Source organism: Cryptomeria japonica, chromosome 11 (assembly GCF_030272615.1).
Source record: "Cryptomeria japonica chromosome 11, Sugi_1.0, whole genome shotgun sequence".
NCBI classification, from domain to species: domain Eukaryota; kingdom Viridiplantae; phylum Streptophyta; class Pinopsida; order Cupressales; family Cupressaceae; genus Cryptomeria; species Cryptomeria japonica.
In genome coordinates, this window is record NC_081415.1 from 6,968,622 (window position 1) to 6,984,279 (window position 15,658).

At 34.7% G+C, this 15,658-nt stretch overlaps 1 protein-coding gene across 1 annotated transcript; it reads right to left on the reverse strand.

The window, feature by feature from the left end:
- Nucleotides 1–698: 698 nt before the first annotated feature.
- LOC131859838 (uncharacterized) lies at nucleotides 699–2,339 on the reverse strand. The gene has a single exon (XM_059214001.1). It carries the CDS (start codon nucleotides 2,337–2,339, stop codon nucleotides 774–776), a length of 1,566 nt encoding a protein of 521 aa, XP_059069984.1. The 3' UTR covers nucleotides 699–773.
- Nucleotides 2,340–15,658: the final 13,319 nt, after the last annotated feature.

The window sequence follows — 15,658 nt, forward strand, 5'->3', positions numbered from 1 at the left end:
AAAACCTTAATCAACAACTTGATTATTATTTTGAAACACAAGGAGAGTATCATATGGCGATCAACAACCATGAGTTTTTGACCAATATTGACCTAAAGTATAGGTTTTTGAAGACTGGTAATTACAATTTTGTAATATTTTGTGCAGGTTCCAACACAATCATCTTCAACATGTAAATCATCTTTGTGTGATCTGTGATCTTTCCGTAAATTCAAACATGACAATAAAGCTTCATCTTGAAAACAATGATCTTTTAATCTTATCAACCATGACAATAAAGCTTCATCTTGAAAACAATGATCTTCTAATCTTATCAACCTTCCTTCTTACTGGTTGGACCTCTTTGGATCTTTTTGCAGCTTCAGCAATTTAACTGAAACAATTTCTCAAACATTGTTTTGAAGAAAAATAAGAATAAAGAAATTTGCTCAAAAGCAAATATAACTTTTTATTCATTCAAAACTGAATACAATAACTTCTTGATCACAAGGTCAAAGATCAGTTGATCAAACGATAGAGATAAAGAAAATATTACAAATTGCCTCTATGTATAGAGGTCTTGAACAAGTAGAGGAGGAGATAAAAATAAAAGAACACACATACACAACTACAAATAACAACTTCATTCTAGTTTTTAAGAGCTTTTATTGATAGGCCCACAAACTAGAATTCAACTTCATTTTATTTTTAAGATCCTACAGAAAAACTGAAGAAGATTTCATGCGATGCAGAGAAATTAAGATGGCAACACATTTAACCACCACTCTGAAAATTCAATTGGATGTGGATGAAGAAGACTCTTGCAATGTAAGATCAACTAGTTGACGAAAATCATGGCATCTAGTCTCGGAATAGCGAATGCCCTCTGTATTTGGCCAATAGGTTAACCAGATGAAAGCTTGTACCTTCCATTTCAAGGTTTGTCCCTCCAAATTCCTGTAGAGCCGCCATGTTATGGGCTTTGGATAATCGTCCCTGGTAAAGACCACTGTTCCTCGGTGAGTGGAAGATTTGTAAATGGACCTCAAATCTTTTCTGGTCCAAGTTGATATTTTTGGAGGTTCACTATCAAAAACTGGGCTTTTGGTGATGGGATCATACCGAATCCACTCTATCTTTGCCTCGGTATTGTTGACGACCGAGTGATTTGAGTCCCATCTGCTAATCCTCTCTGTGTATGTAGTTGAACGGGATACATTGAAACCCGTCGTCCTATCACTTTGGATTGTTGCCCCGCTGGTGCTACCGGTTAAAATGTCTGTGGTGGGGTTAGGCGATGACGCAGACAGAGAAACAGATTGGACGGCAGAGCCATTCTCAGGGCCAATTATCAAACAGATCTTAGCCGGAAAGTGTCGTTCATTTGGTAAACGACGTATGCTCTTATTATCTGAAATCATGTCCAAAGAATAGACGTCGCACCTGACATTATCCATATGCAAGGAAACTTCAATGCAATCAGGACACAACTTGACTTTGGGTTCGAACTGAAGAACGCATTGCAGCTGGTTATTATTCAAACCCCAAAGAATACTTTCTCGTTCTACGTCGGCCCATTGTAGATGTGCTTTTTCCCTGAAGCCCGAATACCTTGCTGTCGGCTTCAAGGAAGAGAGTGGACAATAGGACATTATCATCCACGATCTTTCATTGCTTGAGTTGTATGAAATTCTCGACACCCTCTCAAAAATCAATTGCATATACGATTCCTGAATGCTTGAGTTCCTCTTCAAAATCCTTCGCGTCAATGAAAGACCGAAGTTGGAGGATAGATAGCTAAACAAAAATAAGGTGGAACCCAAAATACCCATGAAACGATGTGTTCCCCCCAGGTCCATGAGTATCAGAGTATTTTGTTGTGTTTGTGCCAGAATTTCGAACACAAGTTCATCTCCCATGTCATTTGTAAAAAAGGTACACCCAGCAGAGATTAGAGAGTTAAATACGAGCCCGAACTTTGTGGGTTCAATTATGCCTCCCTCTAACTTCATTTCCCGGAACATGTCCAAGTATGCCGAGAAGGCGGCTTCACAGATAACTTGTGAGGAACGAAGTATGAATGGATCGATAAAGAGCCATAACAGCACTGGAAGCAAATTGTTTTGCATTGATTCTTCACTACAATTCCCAATATCATATCTTCCAATCTCATATTTCCCTATAGAAGTAACACCCTCCAAGAAATAGAAACTGAGAGACATCTTTCCATCGGAAGGCTTGGCGCGTAGCAATACTGAATATTTACTATCAGCAAAAACAGTAAGCTCAAGCGGTTCAACCATGCCTTCCTTCCATTGACATGGACGGCATATCCAGTCGTAAACATCTGGAAACTCCATAAGTACCCACACTAGCACTGAATAGCAAAATATTAACGTTTTAAAGGGCAGGGCTTGGGTAATCTGCACAGCATTGGCTTTCTTTTATAGATTCAAAATCTTTGAAATTTCCTCATTAGGATAGGTAGGTAACGATGGTACTTCCCCCTTGACTTGTTTTTTACCTACCGAAGACTAGGCCGCTCGTTCTGGTCTGCTTTACGTACACTGGTAGACATATAAATATTATATTTTCGTATTCTTCCAGCAGGGAGCCTATTTTTAAAACACTTGGGTAACTTCCGAGCAGCCTTCCACGTTCATAATTTCCAACACTCGGGTAACTTCCAAGTACCTAGCCTGCCACGTTCTTAATTTCCAAGTTGCCATGTTCGCTAGTGGTGGATTAGGTTTACGTACACTATATTGTATTTTTGTATTATTATACAAGGTAGCCTTTCATTGAATGATAAAAAATTGATGCATTGGGTAACTTCCAAGTAGCTAGCCTGCCACGTTCATAATTTCCAAGTTGCCATGTTCGCTAGTGGTGGATTAGGTTTACCAACACTATATTGTATTTTTGTATTATTATACAAGGTAGCCTTTCATTGAATGATAAAAAATTGATGTATTTAATAACTTAATGTCAGTTTACAACTCAATCCATTAAAAACAAAACAAAATTTACAAGACAAACTGAATATTAAGCCAAGCCCATGTGATTCAATACTGTCACATCAACTATCTCTTGCTCTGTAATTTCTGGGTGAGTAAGAGGGTGGTTCTTATTATTAAAGTTCTGTGAAAAATGATTTTTTAGGATTCTTAATTTTGCATATTTTATATCTAATTTTCTGCATTCACATATCCTAAACGGTATATTTGATTTTGACGATTTTTTTTGTTCTCTCTGCATGCCACTTAACTATTTATAGCTATTGTTTTGGCTTTTGGGTAGTGGGATCCCTTATGTACACAAGGATCAGAAAGTACACATTTCAAAGTGTCTTAAAGATGCCCAAATAAACCATGCACTTAAAATTGTCAATACTTATGCACAAATGGCCTAGTAGTCGTGAGCTATGGGTACCAATAATGATGCACAAATGAGTCAATCATGGTCTATAAATGTTAAAATAATGAGCAACTATTAGTACATGTGAAATTTATTAATAGACTTTTTTTTTTTTCTTTAAAGTTAGTAATTGGAAGCTTGGGTGTGCAAGGAGTCAACAGTTATTAGAACATGGACAGTAACTGGTGCTCTTCCCCTAACAACTTAATAATTCATTGAAAATCATAATTTTATTTCTTAAATACATGTAACTTTCTAAAGTGAACTAATATAAGATAATATTATATTAAATGTTTTTATTAGATGAAGAAATTCAAAAATATATGAAACAAATTTCAGATATTATTAAATTTTGATTTTATAACTATAGGAGGCTAGGGACATTCAATCCTATGTTTAGGGATAAGGAAATAGTTAGGCAACCTACTTTCGTGGCTTTGTGATTTAAAAATGAAAATATTAAGTAGTATATATCAAATATTATATTTATAGTATAATATTAATTTACTAGTTTTGATTATGTATTCTATTAGTTTTAAATTGTATAATATTGAATGTTTAATAGTTTTAAATAATATTTTATATAATTATATTATATTAAAATATTAAATATTATTAAAATGATATATTATTTTATAAATTAATATAGTAATAATTTATAATTATGAAAAATAACATATATTTCCATTAATAACTTTAAATTTGTAAATAATGTATTGACTCAATATGTAAAATTAAATTGAATACGGTTGTTCAAATAAAAAATTTAATTTAATTTTAAGTCATTTTAGAATGTGATTATCAACAAACAAAAGTTGTTACAAGGGTGTGGGGTTGCATTAGTTCTAGGACGACTTGATCTCTAAATGTATCAATATTCAAGAACATGTAATCAAAATAGTATTTACATAAGCAAGTATGGGTAAAAGAAAAATAATGGGCATAGTGTAAAATAAGAATCTTGTTATGCCTTCCATACTCACCCCCACATTTTAGTTGACAAAATTCGAGTCCCCCTATTTCTTGCTTTTCTCTTTTGTTGTTTTTTTTACTACTTCTTGTTTTTCTTGTTTTGTAACTTGCTTGTTGTTGGATTCCCGGACTTCAGGGTACTTGAGGCTCCCTCCAAAACCCCATACTCTAGGCATCCTCCTTGCTTGTGTGTTTTTTTCTTCTTCAAAGTTTCAAACTCCATAATCCTAAGATCTCATGGACGTAAAAACCTCGACACCCCGAAATCATCAAATCCAAACTCCAGTATATTGTGGCATTTGGGAGCTTCAAACTCTGAAGCCCTATCGAATATGCATTTATTGCACCCAAGTCGATGACTATTTAATTGCTTGGGAGCTCATTTTCATGATTGATCGTGCTTCCAAATGAGCTCAACAACCTATTATGACTTTAGACAACTATCTTATGAAGGTGATTTGAGCAACTCTTTGTTCTAAATATTGAAGTTTCAAAGTGATGTGTCTTGATCTTGTACGTGTTTGACGTAGGATTTCAACTACTTCCTTGAACTTTTTCATTTCTTAACTGTTGTTTCTTGTTCTAGCTATATTTCTTTTGAGTTTTCCCTTTCCCTACTTTGTTAGATTAGGTTGTAGTTTAGAAATAAGTTGATTCCCTCACGAAATTCAACATTTAGCCACCCTTTGAACACGGGTGGCTTGCTAATGGAAAAATATCACAAAAGTGGTTTGTAATCTTTGTCAATCTCCTCTGGTACCTTCCTTAATTATTGTAAAGACGTCAATCTAGGATCAAACCCTAAACTACTCTTTATTCATAAATAAACTTAAATTTCAAACTTTAAGCATATTTTATACAAGATATAAGAAAACATCGAATATGGATATAAAAAAAACATTCATAGATATATCATTATAATGCAAATGAATAATACAATTTCTCACTTCGAAGTTCTTATTTCCTACTTAGGCTTCCAAACTGCCTTAAGAATATACAAGAAGATGCATCTGTCGATCTTTAGTTTGAGTCGCTTCCTTCAGTCCTTTGAACGCAGACGAGAACAAGAGTCAGGCGCTTTTTCCACCCAACCTTGAAGCTTACGCTTCCCTGGAATTCTTGGTCAATCAAGAATACCCGACCCTGCATGAATTGGTTTAACCAAAGAATTCGAAAGCAAGAGGGAATCTGGTGCATGCCTAGATAATATATGCATTTTCATTTTTCTACTTCATTCTAAGAAACAAGCATTCGCTATCATACTAGGATGTGGTAGAGAGCATAAATAAGGAATTTCCATCATTTTCTATGGATAATTCAAACAATAACTCGACCAAGTATAACGCCATGCACAACAAAATAATAGTTGGAAAAAGCAACTATTCTCCCTAAAAACATCCACATTCGACACCCGTCCCGAAAGGTAATTTTCTAACTCAAGCTTAACCCTAGCTTGGTTCCCTCAAACACAGATTCCATTGAGAATACAATCTTTCTTTTTAAAACAAAAATAGAGATATCATTTTCTTTACTAATCATTACTTGTCTAATATATCTATCGAAGACAATCTTTCATATTTTGGAAAACGATAAACTTTCTTAAGTAATAATCTTAAAATCAATCTTTCAACTAAATAAGGTACATGCAAAAGAAGGTGTTATACATGTATGAATTTAATCTCATATATAACCAAAAAAAATACGCAAACACATTCCTAAAATAGAATTGGAACTAATTATTTTGGACAAAATACGTCATTAACAATTAGTTAACATCTTTTCTCTATATTCTTTTCTTCTATTCTAAAATGATTTACAATGCATTTTAAATAGGATAATGACATATGAAACAAATTTGGATAATCATACCTAACATCTAAAGCTTCTAATTCTATGCATTCTTATACCAAATCATAACAAATAACAACCATAAACAAAGGAATTCTGACCTTTTGTAAACTTGTTCCGGTTTGTGCGACCTTGACGTTCTTTCATCCAATAGTTCCTCGCCTTCTTCGCAAGTCTCTCTCAATACTATTCCTATCAAATCTATCTCTATTTCTTTCTTTGATAATATCAAATTATCTTCTTCTCTCTTGGAATCTATCCTTCCCTTCAAGAGTTTATCGCCCTTCTCTGCTTGTGAAAATGATTGAATGAATGTCTTTTCCTCTCGTCCTCCATCTCTATTTATTCACTTTTTCCCTACGTTTACTCCTTTATTAAGGGCTCGGTGATTGTAAATGTTTAGAAATCTTTTACCTTTATCTCCTCTTATTCTTCCACGTCTGAAATATATGGCATTCTTTGATGCATATTTGGCAATCAACTGGCTTCTACGGTTGACAGGTCTCTCTACTACCACCGTGAGATAGGGAATTTATTTGTTGATTTAATATGGCAAGGCACTTACGTATATGTTATCTTATGTTCACTACAGTTATAAATCATTCTTTTACTGCAATTGTTTACCACGATAGAGGTCTCTCTCCACGTGATCTCCACTACATAATTCCATTCCTATGTTATCTGCAACTTCTACTCTCCCTTATCGTGATTGTAGCAGCTTATCGTTGAAAATGGAGAGGTTGGTAAAGTGTAATAAACACTTATGTGTTTTTATTTCGCAGTTTCCTTGCTATATCTGCCAGGTCTACGCCTTAGCATACACATTGAGGCTAACTATGCTTAGTTTATGCCATGTATACCATGTCTTCCATGCTAACCTTTGAGTTCGGTATTAAATTGCTGGTCTTTGCATTACTAATGTTATCTAAAGTCTCTGTTAAGTTCAAACATTTTGCATGCCATCTCCACATTAAAATCCTCCAATTTCTGCATTAAAACCTCTATCTTCTACGTGTTAACTAATATATTTATTTTATGCCATGTCAATCGACTCATAGTAGTCGTTGTTTTAACTCCAAGTTAGTTGATATGTATTTGTCAACTGGAGTCTAATCGGTCTTCCTTTGGTTATGTGACATAGTCGCTTTTCAAATTAAAACTAAGTCGCCACCTTTTGTTAGGTTTTTAACATGCGACTTTATGTAATATTTAACTTAGACATTTAAAGTTTATAATATATATTCCTAATTTAATATATACTAATATTTATAAATATGTTTTATGTAATCATTTTTATAGAATATGACAACTTCTGTATTGATTAAATTTACAATTTCACCTAAATATATATATGTGTAATTGATAAATTCAAGTTGTCTATCATCCATATAACAATGACTAATGATTTTATATACTAGGTCATAGAATTCAATTTATTTCAACTACTAATTAATCATATTCAATTATTCAAATAAATTAACATGAACTATATTCACTTTTGGAAATACAAGTTTGTAATTGATTCCTAATACTTACAACTAAAATGTAATTCCGAAAACCAAACATAATAGATAATTTTACACAAAGCAAATGAAATCATGGAATCGCTATATAATTCAATCATTAATAAATTTTTCATCCTATATGGTCGAATTTAACATAATATTTCATTCATAACTACAAAGATAAATGTATATGCAAATGTGGTGTGTGAGATTCCCTTTTTCCATCGAAGTCATTTAGTTAAAATCAACTCTACCTGATTCGTGTTCTCACCTTCGACCACGTTCACCTGATCCTGCGTCACTTGCACTTGAAAGTTTATCAGCATTGACAAACCCAAAAGAATATTAAATGTTGAATTTCATATGAATTACAGGAGTAAAAATGCATACAATATTTCCTCACACTAGATTATGAATAATCTAATCTATTTTAATTTCAAAATCACATTGAATCTTTAAATTGCACATTATTAAATAAAATGATTCGTGACATCCTTCCCCTCTTGGAAGAGACATCGTGTCGATGTCTTGCCACTCATCAATAATCACAAAACAATAATATCTCATATAATGTCAATCATACCTCAAATTCAAATAATAATACCAATAGCATACAGGCTATCCAAGTTTACATCATAAAATTTAAATAATTGTTTAAAAATATCCAAAATTAAATAGCAATTATTTCCTAAGAAAGCAAATGAGGAAAATGATAGTCAATCATCTCAGCATCCTCCTATGTAGCACTATCCTCAGAATATTGGTCCCACTGAACCTTATACTAAGTGAAATCTCTGCTACGTAGCTTCACACAACACTGATCTAGGATGCGGATGGGCTCCACTAGCACCACCCCTAGATCCTGAACCTGTAACGATTGCCAATCAAGAATATGAGATGCATCAGTATTGTAAGGTTTCAGTAAGGACATATGAAACACATTATGGATTTGAGCTAGAGCAAGGGGTAAAGCTAATCTATAAGCAACTGGATTGATAACCTCCAGTACATCAAAGGGTCCCACATATCTTGGAGCCAATTTTGATGATTTTCCAAATGAGATAGAGCTCTTATGAGGTTTGATTCTCAAAAAGACTTTATCTCCTGCAACGAATTGTCTAAAAGTTCTATTTCGGTCTGCATAACTCTTCTGTCGGTCAGCTGCTTCCTTCAATCTACTCTTAATCAATACCATCTGCTCATCCATTTCCTTGAGTAAATTTGGACCAATAATGATCCTATCCTCTAGTCTATCCTAGCTAATAGGTGTGTGACATTTTCGCCCATAGAGTGCTTCAAAAGGTGTCATCCCTAATGATGCATGAAAGGAGTTGTTATAAGAAAATTCAACTAAGGGCAAGTACTCCTCCCATTTGTACTGCTGATCCATGCAATACATTCTCAAAAGATCCTCCACTACTTGATTAACCCTTTCTATTTGGCCGTCAGTCTGAGGATGATATGCTGAGCTAAAATTTAGCCTTGTTCCCAATGCTGCATTCAATGTTGTCCAAAATCTGGAAGTCATCCTGGTATCCCTATCAAATATTATAGTTTCTGGAACTCCATGTAACCGAAAAATTTCTTGCACAGATTTCTTGGCAAGAACAAATGATCCATCTTTTAGATTACCAGGTATGAAATGTGCAACTTTATTCAACTTGTCCACCACTACTAAGATAGTGTCATGCTTATTCTTACTCATCGGTAATCCTTGGATGAAATCCATACTGATTAGCTGCCATTTGTATTATGGTATAACATGTTGGAATAGAAGTCCTGCTGGATGAACATGTTCAACTTTTTGACATTCTAGACATTGTGCTACATACTCAACCAGTTCTTTCCTGAGTTTAGGCCAGAAATACAATGTTTTCAAATTAGCTACCATCTTTGTTATTCCAGGGTGTCCTGAATAAGGTGTATTGTGCATCTCATGTAGGATCAGCTTCCTCAACTCTCCCCCTTCTAGTATGTACATCCTTCCTTGGTATCTCAAAATACCCTCTGGTTCTATCTCATATCCATCATAATGATGGTCTGAAGAGTCTCTTTCCAAGGCTTGTTTAACTCTTAAATAATGTTCATCTTCAGAAATATTCTGCAACACTTGTTGCTTCAAATTTGTCCTTGTTGTAACCATAGCAGAAAGGTGTCTTCTTCTGCTGAGAGCATCAGCTACTTTATTTTCCTTCCCTTGGATATATTCAATACCAAAGTCATACTCACTTAGAAATTCAAGCCACCTTCTCTGTCTTGCATTTAGGTTAGGTTGTGTAAAAATATACTTCAATCCTAAATGATCCGTTTTAAGGTCAAAAGGCTTCCCTAAAAGGTAATTCCTTCACATTTGTAATGCATGCACAATAGCTAGTAGTTCTAAATCATGCGGAGCATAATTCATCTCATATTGCTTTAGCTTTCATGATTCATATGCAACCACCTTTCCTTCTTGCATCTACACTGCTCCCACACCTTTACCCGAGGCATCTGTAATTACTACAAAATGTCCGTTGGGATCTGGTATTGTTAATACTGGTGCTATTGTCAATTTCTGCTTCAGGAGTTGAAATGATTCTTCACACTTCTCAATCCATTCAAACCTTTTTTCCTTTTTCTGAAGTGAGATAATTGGTGCCGCTATCCTTGAAAACCCTTCAACATATTTTCTATAATATCCAGCAAGTCCCATAAAACTTCGAACTTCTGAAACATTCTGGGGTGTTGGCCAATCTACTATTGCTTCTATCTTTGTAGGATCAACTGAAATTCCTTCGGCGGATATGACATGACCTAAGTATTGCACCTTTTCCTGAAAGAAAGCACACTTAGAGAATTTCCCATAAAGTTTACGATCTCTCAATCATTGCATAACTATCCTCAGGTGCTTCTTATGTTCTTCTTCATTCTTAGAATAGATCAATATGTCATCAATGAAGATTAAAACAAAGTCATCCAAGTATTCTCTGAAAATACTGTTCATGAGGTTGATGAATGTTGCTGGGGCATTAGTTAAACCAAATGGTACAACTGTGAATTCATAGTGCCCATACCTTGTTCGGAATGCAGTCTTAGGAATGTCTTCATCTTTAATCCTTAACTGATGATATCCGGATCGAAGATCAATCTTGGAGAATACAGATGCACCTTTCATTTGATCAAATAAGTCATCTATCCTTGGTAGAGGATATCTATTTTTGATGGTTACTTTGTTCAACATCCTATAGTCAATGCATAACCTCAAAGTACCATCTTTCTTCTTTACGAAGATCACTGGTGCACCCCATGGGGATACGCTTGGTCTAATAAAACCTTGCCTAAGCAATTCTGGCAATTGAGACTTAAGCTCATACAATTCTGTTGTTGTCATTCTATATGGAGCCTTTGATTGCAGCTCCGTTCTGGGAATTCTCTCTTGGGTGTTAACTTGGTAATATCTTCTGGAAAGACATCTAGAAACTCTGCAAGGATAGGATAATCTGTAGGAATTTTCTCTACATTATTCAAATCATTAACCATGACAGCAATAATGGAACATCCTTTTCTTTGGGCCTTCTTAAGTTGCATCACCGAAATGTATCTCAATTCAAGAGGATTTTGAGACCCGAAAAATTTCAACGGAATTCCCAAAATCATCCATGCAACTAATGACCTTATCTTCATAGTTCACTATGGCTTTACGTTCAGTCAACCAATTAATACCTAAGATCACATCATATGATCCTAATGGTGCAACATAAAGGTTAACTTGGGTTTGGAAACTAGGAAGTTTCTAATTCACTGCAAAATAGACAAGTATCTACCCTCTTTTCTGCTCGATTTCCATACTGAACCATCCATGAATTTGAAATATAACTAGGTTTAACAGATATTCTAGACACTACTTGTGGATCAATAAAACATTTAGTAGCTCCCGTATCTATTAAAATAGAAACTGTTTGTCCAAAGAGCTTACCTGTAATCTGGATAGGTGCGGCTTGGAAATCAGCTTGACGATTGTCGACAACAGCGTGAATCTGATGTTGAGGGGCTCCCTGCTGATATGCTCCTCTTTGTGCTAGGTATGTTGTGGAAAATTGGAGGCATAATGACTCCCTCCACAATTATAACACCCATCCCTAGGACCAGGATGGCCACCTGACCTTCCTCTGTCCATATTCTATCGAGCATTGGTGTTATTGTTTACTTTCTTGTTTCCATCCTGATTCGCTCTTCCTTTTTCCTAGGTGTTGGGTCCCCTCTTAAGATTTCTTATCTGCCGATTGTTGCCACTGTGGTTCCTTTGAAAAAATTTGTTCCCAAAATTCAATCGATTGTTCTCATTCTTTCGGAGGTTCCCCAACTGCTGCAACTTCTACTCTTGCTTAATCGCCTTTTCAAATACCTCCACCATAGTTAATGGATTATGGATATCCACCTCCACTCCTATATGGGTTCTTAAACCCAAAATGAACTTCCAAATGCAGAATCTTTCATCCATCTGGTATTGCGGAACATACTTAAGGAGATTAGTAATTTTTTCCCAGTATTGTGTTACCAACATATTACCTTGAGTAAGGTTTTGAAATTTTGTCATCTTCTTGTCGAAGAATAACTGTGGAAGCCACCTTTTCCTGAAGGATTGTAAAAACAAATCCCAAGTGATCTCTCTTGGTTGCAGTTTCCATTCTAACTTTTCATTATCCCACCAAGTAGCAACTTCACCAGACAACTGATAAGCAGCCCAAACTGCCTTAGTTTCATTTGACATGTTGCGGAGACAAAAATATTTCTCCATTTCAATTACCCATGCCTCTACACCATCACCAATTGTTTTTCCATCAAACTTTGGCGGGGCTATCCTTTTTAAATCTTTTGCCAGCTCTTCTTCTATTCTGGCTTGGTTGTCGGGTTGCTCCTCAAGCCTTGGGGCTTCCTATCGGACTTCTCCGACCCTTCAAACCTCTTGTTTGAGACCATTCATCCTTGCACTTTGCTGATTGAGTAGGTCAAGAATTTGATCTAACCTTTCATTTTTATTACTTGGTCTTGCCCGTGTGGTTCTTGAGGTCATTTTTAACAATTCTGCATCAGGGAGATGTTGATAATTCTTAGTGAAAAAGAAACATATTTGCAATGTTATGTTTTTCGTAACTTCTATCATGCTCCCTAATATCTAGCCTTATATTACAACTATAGAGATTTAATACTCTTATTGAATATTATAGGAAAACAATATAAATTTATAATATAGCAGTATCAAATAATTTTCAATCTACTTCATTCAAATTTATAACACAAGTTAGGTTCAAAATATATATAGATATCATTAAGAAATACACAATTTTTAACTCAAAATGCAAAAGAAGACATCTTTATTTGATAATAGAAGGGAATACATCTTTATTTGATAAAAGAAGGAAAGACATTTTTGTAGAAGTGTTGTAACACGTTACATCACTCATTGGGAGGAGTCAGGGGAGTGGATTCTTCTGAATCATTAGGACTTAAAGGGGTATATCCTTCTGATTCAGTCTTACTCAGAGGGGTATAGCCCTCAAATTCATCATCACTTAGAGGAGTATACTCCTCGGATTCTTCAGAACTTATCACTATTGGCCTTATAGGTGAGTATTCTAACTTAGGCTCTTTTTCTTTTACATGAATATTCTTCTCAGAAGGTATTACAACACTTTCTTCTGGCACTGGTTTCACTTCAAAAGGGGCATCATCCAAAACCGGCTAGAAAAGAGATGGAGGATCCTTCTTGACCCTCAGGTAATGGGCATACCCAGCTATGGATTTCCGGGTTGTCTGCTTGGTATGCACCATTTCTGTAATGTTTAAACATAAAGTTATTAATTTCCAAATTTATCTTAGTGAAGTGACTCATATAGGTCCTAGAGTTATAAAACCTAGGCTCTGATACCAAAATCTAAAGAGGTCAATCTAGGATCTAACCCTAAACTACTCTTTATTCATAAATAAACTTAAATTTCAAACTTTAAGCATATTTTATACAAGATATAAGAAAACATCGAATATGGATATAAAAAAAAACATTCATAGATATATCATTATAATGCAAATGAATAATACAATTTCTCACTTAGAAGTTCTTATTTCCTACTTAGGCTTCCAAATTTCCTTAAGAATATACAAGAAGATGCATCCGTTGATATTTAGTCTGAGTCACTTCCTTCAGTCCTTTGAACGTGGATGAGAACAAGAGTCAGGCGCTTTTTCTGCCCAACCTTGAAGCTTACGCTTCCCCAAAATTCTTGGTCAATCAAGAATACTCGACCCTGCATGAATTGGTTTAACCAAAGAAATCAAAAGCAAGAGGGAATCTGGTGCATGCCTAGATAATATATGCATTTTCATTTTTCTACTTCATTCTAAGAAACAAGCATTCGCTATCATACTAGGATGTGGTAGAGAGCATAAATAAGGAATTTCCATCATTTTCTACGAATAATTCAAACAATAACTCGACTGAGTATAATGCCATGCACAACAAAATAATAGTTGGAAAAAGCAACTATTCTCCCTAAAAACATCCACATTCGCCACCCATCTCGAAAGCTAATTTTCTAACTCAAGCTTAACCTTGGCTTGGTTCCCTCAAACACAGATTCCATTGAGAATACAATCTTTCTTTTTAAAACAAAAATAGAGATATCATTTTCTTTACTAATCATTACTTGTCTAATATATCTATCGAAGACAATCTTTCATATTTTGGAAAACGATAAACTTTCTTAAGTAATAATCTTAAAATCAATCTTTCAACTAAATAAGGTACATGCAAAAGAAGGTGTTATACATGTATGAATTTAATCTCATATATAACCAAAAAAAAATACGCAAACACATTCCTAAAATAGAATTAGAACTAATTATTTTGGACAAAATACGTCATTAACAATTAGTTAACATCTTTTCTCTATATTCTTTTCTTCTATTCTAAAATGATTTACAATGCATTTTAAATAGGATAATGACATATGAAACAAATTTGGATAATCATACCTAACATCTAAAGCTTCTAATTCTATGCATTCTTATACCAAATCATAACAAATAACAACCATAAACAAAGGAATTCTGACCTTTTGTAAACTTGGTCCGGTTTGTACGACCTTGACGTTCTTTCATCCAATAGTTCCTCGCCTTCTTCGCAAGTCTCTCTCAATACTATTCCTATCAAATCTATCTCTATTTCTTTCTTTGATAATATCAAATTATCTTCTTCTCTCTTGGAATCTATCCTTCCCTTCAAGAGTTTATCGCCCTTCTCTGCTTGTGAAAATGATTGAATGAATGTCTTTTCCTCTCATCCTCCATCTCTATTTATTCACTTTTTCCCTACATTTACTCCTTTATTAAGGGCTCGGTGATTGCAAAGGTTTAGAAATATTTTACCTTTATCTCCTCTTATTCTTCCACGTCTGAAATATATGGCATTCTTTGATGCATATTTGGCAATCAACTAGCTTCTACGGTTGACAGGTCTCTCTACTACCACCGTTAGATAGGGAATTTATCTGCTGATTTAATATGGCAAGGCACTTACGTATATGTTATCTTATGTTCACTACAGTTATAAATCATTCTTTTATTGCATTTGTTTACCATGATAGAGGTCTATCTCCACGTGATCTCCACTACATAATTCCATTCCTATGTTATCTGCGGCTTGTACTCTCCCTTATCGTGATTGTAGCAGCTTATCGTTGAAAATGGAGAGGTTGGTAAAGTGTAATAAACACTTATGTGTTTGTATTTCATAGTTTTCTTGCTATATCTGCCAGGTCTACGCCTTAGCATACACGTTGAGGCTAACTATGCTTAGCTTATGCCATGTATACCATGTCTTCCATGCTAACCTTTGAGTTCGGTATTAAATCACTGGTCTTTGCATTACTAATGTTATCTAAAGTCTCTGTTAAGTTCAA